At 47.3% G+C, this 13,206-nt stretch overlaps 1 protein-coding gene across 1 annotated transcript in view; it reads right to left on the reverse strand.

Annotated features, from left to right (window-relative positions):
• The window catches only part of reck (reversion-inducing-cysteine-rich protein with kazal motifs), a 56,812-nt gene that overhangs the window by 36,632 nt on the left and 6,974 nt on the right, over window positions 1-13,206 (reverse strand). Inside the window, exon 2 of the mRNA XM_030099911.1 lies at window positions 2,298-2,356. Coding sequence (XP_029955771.1) covers window positions 2,298-2,356 — 59 coding nt within the window. The remainder of the gene's footprint in view (window positions 1-2,297; window positions 2,357-13,206) is intronic.

The following is a 13,206-nucleotide window of genomic DNA, read 5'->3' on the forward strand; positions in this document are numbered from 1 at the left end:
ACACACACACAGCCAGACGTGGTGTGAAAATTCTAGTGCAGGTTCTGCCAGCAGTCTCTGGCTGAAGTGTGAAGCCATGAAAACACTCTGGCAGATTTACGGCTTCGCTGCTTCAAGACTGCTGGGAAAATAAATCCATTTCTGCACATCGGTTTATTTTCACTCGACGTCCAAGTGACTCCAAACAGCGAGCGTGCAAGCCGACGGCCGCCGTGTCGGCTCTGCTGGGAGGAAAACTCCCGTCTGTCTGAGACGAACGGCGAGCAGACGCCAGGAGGCGGCGGGTCGGCCGAGCGTCACGCCAGCTTCACGCTCCGGTGTCAACGTCTGGCCAAACTGCGAGACACGAGGGAGGTGAAGAGGGCAGAGAGCAGGAGAGGTGAGCCCGGGTCAGGCCACAGGAAGTGGATTCTCTCCGCTTTGATTCTGATTCTGCTGGGTTCAGACGGGCTGTACTGTCTGGGGTTTCCAGGAAGAACCTTTTCCCAACTCAATCGCTGAGAGTTATTCTAGAATGTTTAGGATGAAAGCTTCTCTAAGTTCTTAAAGTCATGTATGAACCGACAACAGGTCCTGCTGAGGCGGTGCGTTCACTGACCCCTCTACGAACGGGACTCAGGACACTCATGACGATGTTTTCCTGGGGAAATGGAAAAACGGTCATTGCATTTTGGGGGTGTTTACACTGAAAACACAACTTTTTGAAAACGCTCCGACTCGGCCCCCATAGAAACGGTGAAAGACGCAACTTCTCAAGTGAAAACACATCGTTCTTACATTTTTGCTTCAGAAAAGTTTGAAGTTTACTGAAAATAAACGGATTTACTGACCAGCTACGAATCCTAATCAATGCTCAGAGACTTTTAATAACTACTGTCCCAATCAGGTTCATGAAATCAGGATTTATCACTACAAGATGTTTGCTTCGGTCCATACTTTATTAAATCAACTGTTTCTAACAAATTAGTCATAATCCTGCTGCTTCTAACAGAATAGGATTTTTGTTTTTTACTTTCTGTGGCAATTAGCCTCGCTAATAATCATTAGAGATGTTGCTGTTCCCTTCAGAGCAGCAGGTGTTTCAAAAGTAGGCTTTGGGGAATTAGCAACCTGAAAAAACTCCATTGGAGAGAGAAGAATGTAGACAACAACCTCAAACAGCAGCTCTTTCTCTGAAACGGCTGCTGGACTGACAGGAAGACTGAAGTCCGGACGGACCGGCGGTGATTTGCTGATCTCCAGGCGATCGGAGCGGCCCGGCTGGGAGAGTCTTTATGGAAGGTGACAGTAATGAGCTCTCTCTGCGGCGCCGCTCATCAGACACATCCCGGAGAAACGGCTCAGGACAAAGGCGGCGTGAAACCAGGGCCTGAGCACCGGCAGGTGTTCAAACAGCTGATCCCTCTGGATGCCTGAAGATCCGTCAGTCTGACGGGTTTCAGTTTAATCCCACAGAAATCCAGACTTTCAGATCTGAAGGATTATCAGAACTGAAGAAGGAATCAAAGTATTTAATCTGTTTTAGTGAATCAAAAACGTCTCAACAAGAGTGTGTGTGGAGTTTCACTGTCTGCAGGAAGCAGAGACCGAAGGTTTGAGCTGCTGTGGTTCTATAAATAACCAGAAGTGATGAGGAACGGCTCGTTTTCTGGGTGTGACCGGGTCCAGATCAGCCTCCATCTGGACCGAAGTGACTCCGAGGAAGGATTACAACGTGTGGCTGAGAGCCGCCACTACACACACACACGGCATGGAAACACACACACACATACACACACACTCTGCACCCCGACATGGAAACACAGCCACACACACACTCAGACCTCCGCCACGCCCAGCTGGGGTCTGCTGAGGCCGCCGGGCGGAGAACACGGCGCTGATCCTGCTTTTCACGCCACTCTGACAGCAGAAGCCTTTCTCTGCTCCGTCCGGGGGAATGATGATGTTCACCGGCAGGAGAACCCAACGTTCCGTCCCTCCTCCTCCTCCTTAAAGCCGAGCCGGGATTTGAGCTCTGTGTGTTTTTCCTGAGAAAAGCCTCTTTCACGTTTCCTTTGTGCCATTTTCAGGAGAACACGAGGGCTTCAGAGCGAGTGTGAGTGTGTGTCACCTGCTCCCGATTCAAACGGGCGACACACAACTTGTATTCAGAGCTTCAAAGAGCTACAGATAAAAAAAAAAAAAAAAAAAACTTTCTACGACCAGCCGCCCCCACCCCATCCTTCAAAACCCTCCATTCATCGGCCGAACATAATGGGCCGAGAGGAGTGTGTGTCAGGGTGTGTGTGTGTGTGTACCTGGTCACAAGCCTCTTTGCATGGTGAGAACTCGGCAGCATGGTGGCAGCAGGAGGGATCTGCAGACAGAGGAGAACAGTCAGTGATTTGATCAGTTTGATGTGGAAACAGAAATTTTCTTTGCATTTTGGAGTCCGTCTCCATGACAACGGTTCTCACAGACGCTGGAAACGCAACTGTTGAGAACCAGCTGCCGAGATGGAACAGTTTGGAAACCGTCTTTGTGCAATAAAGAGGAAAACTGAGCTTTTCTGAAACGCTGATGCGGTGTATCCGCACCTCGGATAGAACGCGTCCATTCACCACACCATCATCTGCATACGTGGAGTTTATCGATACTGAATGTTGAGGGAGACGTTCAGAATCCAATCCAAATAAATCTACTTTATGCGTTTCATTTTCTGCATTATGTTCACAACAGGCAGTGTGAAACCTTTCCCTGTGGAACCTTGACAGTTGAACGGGGGAGGCGTTTGCTGGCAGCGCCGCTCCAGACCGCAGCCCAGCCCTGCTTCCAGGAAGCCTCTTGGCTGTGTTTGCTGTCAACAAGCTGCTCTCACCCCGCAGTGTGGACGTTACCGCAAGCCCGACACGGCCATGGCAAGCTGCTGGCGCAGAGTGGTGGCGGCGGCGGCGGCGGGGGGGGGGCCGTTTGCTGCAGAGCTGGATTTTAACCTCACAGCCTTTTGATGGCAGCATGACATACAACTCACTCAGATCTGTCAGCCTCATTACGGTTTTCCTATTTCACATGAAATCCCAAAACTTTTGCAGCATTTTGGGTTTCCATGGCAACAGGGCTCAAGCTACTGAGAACAAGTTTTTGAAACTGCTCCAGCCCCGTTTCCATGGAAACTGGAGAAAATTCAACTTCATGAAACACCCTGACACCATCTCCGTGGAAATGGAAGAAAACCCAACATTTTGAAAACACTCCCCACACCATCTATACAGAATATATGAAGGCTAACACAACTTTTTGAAAACGATTCAACACAATCTCCATGGAAACGGGAGAAAACGCAGCTTCATGAAAACACTCTGACCCCGTCTCTGTGGAAACGAAGAAAGTGCAACTTTATGAAAATGGTCTGGCACCATATCCAAGGAAACAGAAAAACAGAAAAGGGTAAAAAAAATACTACTTTTTGAAAACACTTCGGCACTGTCTCCATGGAAATAGAGAAAATGCAACTTTTTGGAAGATACAAACTGCTCCGGCATTTCTTCAGCTTGGCCTGGACGGGTTTGTCCTTTCATTTCTAAACTCAGGCATCCGGTCACCATGTAAGGGCATGGACCCGACACCCCTGTGTGTGTGTGTGTGTCTGTATGTGCTGTCACACAGCTCTGTGTGTGTGTGTGTGTGTGTAACACACACTGCGGGAAACAAACGCCACATGCTCACGCTGGAAAAAGACCCCTTCACTGAAGAGTTACAGGTGTTTTCAGGGCTGAGCTCTGGGCTGATGGGAAGCAGCGGCTCGGCTCGGCTCTCATCTCCGACTGGCTCAGTTCAGACCAGACGCCACAGCGCTCGAGCTTCAGCTGGCTCGATTCCCACCGACACCACCAATCACCAATCGATCACAGATAAGCAGAGATGAAGAAGCTTTTTGGAAATAATTTCAAAGTGACGCATCTCAGAAGTTGGACGTGACAAATGTGACATTTAGGGAAAGAAATACTGAGTTTCCAAAGTCACTTCTTGGTAAAATAGCTGGGATCAAATTTAAATCAAGCAAACTCTCGATGTGGAGCTTTGAGATGGGGTTAGAAATGTGTGACACAGAGACGCCAAAAGCTTCAAAGCTGCTAGAATAACAACCTAACCATGAACAGAAACTGCTAAAAATGAGAAAGAAGAGTGAAATATATAAAATACTAGGGGTGTCAACGTCTACACGGATAATAAATCATAACTGTTGAGGAAAATCAAGAACCTTCCTTCTACTCGTTCTTTTTTCATAAATATACATCATGTTTTTTGGGGTGATGATGTTGCCTGAAAGCTTCAAATAACATTAACTGACTAAATGTTCCTTCTAGTGCAGTTATACATCACAGATACATGTTACGTTGATTAAAAAAAAAAAAAACTCAGCTTTTCTAACAAACTGGAAACGCTGCTGGGCGGAGGCTGCGTCAGGAAAAGCTGGTTCACAGCAGCAGAGACCAGCTGTGATGGAAACACCCCAACAAGCTGGAGGGAGAGACGCTGCTGCTAGCATCGGTGCTAACGCTAGCTAGCTACTGCTAGCGCTTCACAAGCTAGCATATACAACAAATCAAAGAAATGTGACAAAACAGTGAAAAAAGAGCAAAAATGAGGTAAAATAGCTGAAAATATGGACAGTAGACATAGACAGTAGATTTTTCCATCCAAATTCCGAGTGTTATATTTCAAAAATCAATCACTCTGGTCAGTGCTCCCTTTTGTCAAATATGGATGTAATAAAATATTCTGTTTTTCTTTTGTCAGCCGTTTCTTTGAATCATCTTGTGAGTTTGCCTCGTTCCTTATTCGGCGCCGGGCTCTCCTGCAGCTCCCGGAGCCCCCGCGGGCCGCCCGGCGGCCCCCGGACTGACCGTTGCTGGCAGGCCTGAGGCGGGGCGGGGGCCGGCGGGCCTTATCGCGGTGCTGGTGTGTGTGCGGGGGCCTCCGCCCGGCGCAGCGGCTCTGGATTCCATCACGGCGTCACATCCAGCCGTCTTTGATGCAGTAAAGAGGAGCAGGCCCGCGCTGCGTGTGTGTGTGTGTGTGATGTGGAGAGTGTGTATCGACAATTAGGAGCACGACTGGCGCTGGCTTTGAACCCAGAGCGAGGCTCTTCGGGGGTGGACGTCTTTCATGTGTGTGGAGCCACTGGTGTTCCGGGAGGAGGTCGCCGGGTTCACTGGACTGTTTTTCTGATCGGTTTGGATATAAAAACTCAGGACGAGGCTAAAAGACCACGATGGAGTCAAGACCAGGACCAGAGGAGCCCATCCACTGCACCACCCTCCACCGGGTGGCGCTACAGAGCAGCCAGACATGAGGAACTGACAGATAATCACTCCATGAAGCAACACTTTAACCTGCTCCAGGCATGCTACACCTGATAGCTAGCCACACTCAAGCTAGCTTGGAGGTCTGAGAAGCTAACATGATTTTTTTTTTCCACAATGAGCTCAAAGATCTGCTTCACTTCACTTCTACAAACCTTCACGTCTTCAGGAAGTCTCTGAATTCACGTTGACGCTACAAAGCTAAATGCAAAGAGCCTCCAGCTTCATTTAAGATCTGATAGTCGTCACAGATTTATGTGATTAAAGGCTTCAAATGGCTTAAAATTTAACACACCTCATTATAAATTGTGGTAATCTTTGATTCCTTTGGAAGGATTTCCCCTTTCTCTTGTTAAATCAGTCCATTTTTCTTGATTAAAATGTCCATTTGGAAGAATCACTTCCCAGGAACGTTCCTCATTAAAACGTCTCTGTTACACACAGATTTCTTTTGGATATTTTGAAAGCTACTGTGTATTTATCCTCTCGCAACTTGTACATTTTAACCTGAATGAACCGAGCGAGTGAAGCCTCCCTCCCTCAGCTTCTCCAAACAATGGCAGGTGACACAGTAATTGGGAGGGAGGGGGGTTTTTCCATTCATGTACAGTACGAGGGCCCCCGGCCGGCCGCTAATGAGCTGCGGCCCCATTCCGGCTCGGACGAGAGCTCGCCCTGCCGGCGCATTGTTCCGCCGTGGAATGAAGGACGGAGCGGCAGAAAGGCCTTCATTCAGCATCGGTCCCGTTTCCAGCTCGCAGGGCGACAAAGAGCTGCTGCGAGCCGCGAAGCCGCTCTCCATCACTGAGGACGAAGACGCGGCCATCAGACGTTTTGCTCACATATCCTCACAGATTTATATTTTATTTGTATTATTTACTGACATTATCTTAAAAACTCCAAATAGTGTGGATTAGTGTCACATTTTTACCTAGTTATGTTAATTTATCCAGATGAATACACATTATTATTTAATATTTCTTGAATTTTTTTGGCAAATTTTAAAAGATAAATTTGAAAAGTTACACATTATATCTTTAGACAAAGAAAATGTAAGGATGTATGTGGTTTAAATGTTCTGTTTAAAATAATTTAAGAGAAAAAAGTTATCAGGCAAAACAGAGAGGAAGGATGGAGGAACGAGGGAAACAAGACGAGTGTCAGAGAAGCTCCACAGTTTGACCGTTTCCCATGAAGGCATGAAATCTAAGTAAAACTCTCTGGTCTGTCAATAAGCCACTGAATGGAGCCCAGAAGGGAGAGTCCACCAGGTGGAGGCACCATCATGCTGCTGGGCTGCTTCACTGAAACTGCAAACACATTCCAGGAAGAAAAAATGAGTTCCAGGTGAAACGTTTAGGTCTTTCAACAGGAAACTGAGCCAAAAGCTGACATTCAGCGACACAAAAGGAAAGACGGACTCATTTAAACTGACCAGCGATGAGTCCTGATCATGATCCTGCTGCAGAAACCTGCCTGTTCAGTGACGGCGGCAGAGAAACCGTCTGAAAACAGAAAAAAGAAAAAAACTGAAAAAAGAAAAACAACTTTGGTCTGTAACTGCGTGACTGGCGCTCTGATGTCTCGGCATATTATTTCTGAAGAAGCGAGGATTCTATTTTAAAACTACACGTGGAGCTGTTTGTCTGTGCTGGGTTTCACTGCACTCTGGACTGATCTGGACACTTCTCACTGAAATCCAGCAGATTTCCATACAAGTCAGCTTCACAGGTCTCATCCAGCAGAGCTGTGAAAGACGGACATCCAGGAGGCCATCAACAATTCAGGAACAAGTTTGTGTTGTTCTGTTTACCATTAAATTCATTTGAAAATAAATATTCAAAAAAGAAAACAGAATTAGGATCTGGGGCCTTGGTCTTTTTTAATCCCCTGATCTGATAAAAATAGTTTCACCTCAGTAAAGGTACATTGTCTCACTCACAATTCCTCTGATATAAGTATTGGGAGAGAATTAATGCTAGCAGCCATGTCTGTGGCCTTATATCTACGTTTGAAGCTCCTGCTGCCCGACATAATTTTCTGCGACACATCCGTTCTGGATCCGTAACGCAACTGGTGCAAAATGGCCCTAAAACTGTCAGGCTCCAAAAGAATATGGACAGGAACCAGGACCAGGACCAGGACCAGGACCAGGACCAGGACCACGATCAGGAAAACTGGGAATCAGACAGTCTGGAAGAAAACACTGTTCTTCTGTCCATCTACTGAGCATGTGCAGAAGAACTGTTCACTACGGCCGAGCTGTGTGTATCAGCAGCGTTTCAGAAAGTTGTGCTTTCCAGCGTTACGATGGAGACAGAGTTGGAGCATTTTCAAAGAGCTGCACCGGGGCAGCATTGTCAAAAAGTCTTCAGTGACACCCAGAATGCTGCGCCGGGCATGTAAACATTGAGCATGAACCTCCTCCACCTGGAGGAGTAAACAACAAGAGACACGAAGCTCTGAAATCTGAGCTCAGATGAGAGCTGAGCCAGCAGGAGGTCTGGATCCCTGCAGGACCGACACATGGCCCCATCTCCGCCGGGGGGTCTGCAGGGCTGTGTGCGAACGCTGTGAAGAGGAGCACTGAGGGAAAACACACAGCAACACGGGGGGTGAGCTCCGTCTGTCCTCCACCTGCAACTCACATCAGCAGCTCCTCTTTTCTCTCAAACGGACAGTGGAGCTTCTGGCCGCAGACGTCTGATCCACCCCCCAGCATGCACGGCGGCATCTGGCTCGTGTCCAGAACCAAACGGGAAAACCGAGAAGCATCGTCTGAGCGGCGGAAACCCACGAGTGTCAAGCGGCGCCCGGTGACTTGGAAGTGTTGTGACGAGCGGAGGGTAAACCGAAGGCAGAACGAGGAGCGGCGGAGACGCGTCTGCTCCGTGATGGAAAACACTGCTGAGGTTCGAGTGGAGCAGAGAAAAATATCACTTCTTCGTGGGAACTGAAACCACTGGAGGACTTTGGAAAGGTTCAAGCAAGATGTTGGACAACGTGGTCTTCAGACGTAGCGAACGGGTCGGATCCCAGCCGGCTCGCTGCTCAGTCCCATCAGCAGGGGGAAGCGGGACCTCAGGTCCTTCATGGCGCAGTGTTGAAAACTGGTTCGCAGCCGTCTGATCTAAAGCAGATCTCAAACCAGATAATCGTCCTGGAAATGATCTCCATGGCTCCGGCTGTCCCCAACAGTCTGCAACTCCTCTTATACAGAGAACATTTAAGAAGACTTTGCACAACGATTTCACGTGAAAATGCTAAACTTTCATTGCATTGTAATAAAAAACACGACACCAACTCCGGGCCTGGCGCTCAAACTGCAGCTCTTTCAAGGTTTCTCTGTTTGCTTGGAGACCGTTGAAACATTTCCGTCAGCAGGCGTAGCTTTTCTGGGACAACATGTGAAAAAACCAGACTTGGTTCACCGAGATAAGCAGGACTTCACTGTTTGAAGAAAAAGACAAAAAAGATGAAGTACCGTCTCTGGTTTGCTTTAGTGAACTGGTTAAGACCCGATCTGCGACCAGATCACTTTGAGCCTGTTTATCTGGACCGAGGTGTTTACGTGGAGACATTCAGGCCTGTGAACGGATTCTAATTGGAAAGTTATTGTCCACATAAACAGAGTTAATAAGGAGCTGGTTCACAGATTGAAGGGAAACCTGCCGTCCATACGGGAGTCGCATCGCCGGTCGGACATTCCGAGCGCCACGCTTATCGAAAACAAGCTACTTATGCAACACAGATAGATAGATAAGATAGATGAATACTTTATTAATCCTGAAGGAGATTGTGCAATAGTAGTCTGTTGCTCACATTCATAAAACCAGAAATAGAAATAAAGTTAAAAAGTACAATTAAAAAGACAACTAGCAACAGCCATAATAAATAAATCCAACACACCGAGACGCATGTCCTCCAAATGTTACAAGAAATGGAGATAAGCAGACTTTCTATGGGTGAAACACATACTGCCAAGAAGGTGAAACAATTTTAACATGAAATATATGATGGAAGATCAACTGTGGGTTTTTTTTTAATATTTGTATATATTTGCATATTTGTATAAAAAAGAAAAAAGAATACTGATCAAAGAATACTGAATACAGAATATTTATCAAAATCTAGATGGGAGTCCATCATAAATGGAACAAGACTAATATTCCGTTTCCTGCAGAAGCATCAGCGTCTCTTCGTCCCTTCGACCGGCTTCAGCCACGTTCTCGCCAAAGCCAACGCTCTGGGAGCGGCGTCCGTGCTCCGGGCTGCGAGCAGCCGCTGGACGATAAGGGCAGGAATTCAAACTCGACCCCCTCTTCTGCTCCAGTGTAACTTTACTCGGGTTTTCCTGCCGGCCGGCTTCCTGTGCGTGAACGGAGAGCGGGCACGACACGGAGCCCGTTGGGTTTCTTCACAGAGCGAAAGTGTCAGATGGAGATTAATGGCAGACGGAGAGGCGCTTCTCATTCAGTGGACCACAACAATCACGTCCAAACTCTGTGGTTCTTCATCATTAATCACACAGAAATGAGTCACTTCTTAAGAAACCGGCTCTTTAAAAAGCGAGGAAATCCTCCTCTGATATCTGGTTCCACTCACGGATTCGCTACAGTCAGACTAATGGGTTGTAGCAGGCGCTCGGCTGTGGTTTTCGCTCATTGACTACAGATCGGGAAGTTCACTGTTTTCCGCGGCACGCTGTGGCGTCTCAGGCCGCTAAAACCTTTCTTCCTCCCAGGAAGCTGGTGGCTCACAGTCACTTCACCGCCGGATTTGAAAGAACCTGCCGACCGGCGGCGTCTTCAGTCGTCCATCTGTGCCGCCCGGACAGAGGGAGCATTCAGGACCGCCACTGAGGGAACTTCTGTTCGCAATCATTCAATTCATGCGCCGTCGACGGGAAAGTCAACAGGATCACGACCGGCTCAAAGCTTCTGCTCGCTTCTGCATTCAGAACATCGTCTGTTTTTGTGATGAAAGAACAGAAAACAATACGCATTGGTATGTTACAGTTCCCTAACAGAAACAACCAACAGCGCCCACTGGTGGGCCACCACGTCACCATCATTTTCAGTGTTTTTGCCATTTTTGCGCAAACAAACCGATCAATAAAGTCCGGCTGGCGGTCATTTTTAGAAAGTCTCGTTAATAAAGCTTTGGGCAGACTCGACTCGACAGAGAGTGACGAACGGCAGAAATTACACCGAGAGTGACTTTTAATGGCCGACAACACCGCTAAGTGCTCCACAAACAGGCTTTGCAGAGTGTGTGTGTGATGTGTGTGTGTCCAGCAGGAACACACTAAATGCGCCGCCACATCCACAGAGGGGGGGTCTGCAGACGCCTCTGGTGAGCCGGCGCTCTCCTTCCTGCATTCCTCAGGGCCGCGGCACACTCTGGAGGGGGGTTAATGGATGCAGGTCGAAGGTCATTTCCTGTGCATTGATTAATTGATATTTGCCATATGGAGAGAAGAGGGGCGAGCACGTCACGGAGGAAGCACAAAGGAAAGCTTCTCACTGCACCATGAAGCAGATAAACTAGATTTACTGTCACGGTTCGTCTTTATTGATCTAAATTCTGAAAGAAATGTCATTTCTGACAGGGTGTGCTGTTTGGAAACGCTGCTCAAGCGTTTGTCTCATTAAGGAGGCTTTGAGCGGAGAGCGGCGCTGACGAATGGCGCTCTCACTCGTTCATGTTGGCCCGCCAGCAGCCTCACGCCGCCGTGTGTGTGGGGGGGTCTGCCATGATGGACCGGCTGAAAGAGGAGCTGCTCCAGGACCCGGAGGCCTCGTCACACGCCGTCTCTGCTGACTGGACGTCCTCCACAAGCCCCGCCCACTGGGGATACACCGACATCTCAACACTGAAACACTGAAAACCATTACACCGTCTTCTTACTGCACACAAAAAAAAAAAAAACCAAAGACCCTCAGAAAGGCTGAACTGAAGCCAAACTGACCATCACCGCCATCCATCCATCTACCTCATCCTCCTCACACACACACATCCACACACACACACACCATGACTTCACCTCTGTTCTCCTGTTACACGCAGGAGGAAATGGCGCCACTAATTAAGCGCCTGGTTACGTCATGCTCAGGACCGGCGGCCGCCAGGTCGGAGATTAACAGGAACATCTGCTGCTCGTCAATATCTGGTGATTGATCATAACCTGGAGAGAAGCTTCTTGCACTCAGTCCCATCCTCCTGTCTTCATTTTGCATTATAAGCACGGGGAGCTTATTTTTTAAATATTTCAATCAAATTTGAAAAAAGAAAGAAAAAATAGAGTTACCAGAAGAAAAAACACCATTTTTTATCTTTAAAAGGGGAATAGTTCTATAGTATTCTATGTCATGTTCGGCTTAGAAAGAAAATAAATATTTGCGTAAAAAATAACTTTCTGATGTCTTCTAATCTCACTTAAGAGTGACGGAGAACATCTAAAAACTACAAAAACAGTGATTTGTTTTAAAATGATAATAACTGACAAGAGAAAAATGATCCTGATAGGATTTGTTTTTTTTTTTGACATCTTTAAAATGTGTGCAGTTTTAAAATGTTTAATAGTTTTAAACTGTTTGGACTCTTCAGAATGTTTCATAGTTTTAGAACATTCGACACTTTTAGAATGTTTGATAGTTTTAGAATGTGTGACAATTTTAGGATTTGGGATATTTTTAGAACGTTCATGAATTTGGCATGTTTGATAGTTTCAAAAATATGTAACACAGGCCTGGGCAAGACACTGGATATTTCAGAAGTTGACCAGTTATTCAGCATAACAATGTTCAACAACATCTCAGCTGGATTCAAAGCACCGACTGAATGAACACACTGTAAACACGAGCCGCTCAGATCGTCTCTCAGAACCACTGCAGGTCCTCATTTCCTCTGTCTGATCGGCCAAAACATCCCAGCGAGGAAAACGATCAATGAACACGTGACGGTTTTCCACACTTGCTTCGGTTCCTAGGAAGCGTCTCATTCTGGTTTCCTTTGAAATGCGCAGCTCTAATTCTGACATCCTCAGATCAGACAAAGCTTTGAACACTTCTGTCCTCAGATCACAGACTGGGAAACTCTCCTCTCCAGTTGTTAAAACCAAATGGAAACGTACTTCTAGCAAGAGTAAACACCGAGTCTTCAACAATGGAAGAAAGCGTCCAGAAAGCGTCCAGCGAGCGTCCGCAGCATTCGCTGAATGGAGCTGGAATGTCTCTCATCTCGGTCGGCGCTGAGGGAGAAACATCTGCTCGGCTTTCTAGTGGTTTCAACGCAGCTCCAGCTGTAACGGCACTTTAAACAATGCATGAAAATACATTCAGAAATACCCCGGATCGGATCTTTAGTCCTGGCGGACGGTCAACTCTGGCCTGCTGGGCTTGTAATGAATACACTGGGAAAACCCGGGAATCTGCTTTTGGGAGTCCGGCATCGAGCCGCAGTTCAGCTTGTGTTTACTTCAGACGTGAAAACCTCTCAAAGGTCCCAGTTCTTCAAAACTACGTCTCCATAAGTGGCATTTGAACAGAACTGGGTCGCATTAATCGGAGGATAGTTCAGCTCCAGTGTACCGTTATTTATTCGACATCAGTCTCTCCGCTGGAATCTGTATTTTTAAATGACGGGTTTGGTTTGTCAACGTAGCAAGAAAGAAGTTCTTCGTGGTTATGCAAGAAGCAGGGGTGACCATTCCAGCCACATGTTAACCAGGTGTGGAACACACAAACACACACACACACACCTCCAGATGGCGGCTGAAGCCTCGCCCCTCATTTCATATTGGACATGCAGAATCAAAGGAGGATGGAGCTCTGACACTGTATCCGAGTGTGTAAAAGGA

This window comes from Salarias fasciatus, chromosome 9 (assembly GCF_902148845.1).
Source record: "Salarias fasciatus chromosome 9, fSalaFa1.1, whole genome shotgun sequence".
NCBI classification, from domain to species: Eukaryota; Metazoa; Chordata; class Actinopteri; order Blenniiformes; family Blenniidae; genus Salarias; species Salarias fasciatus.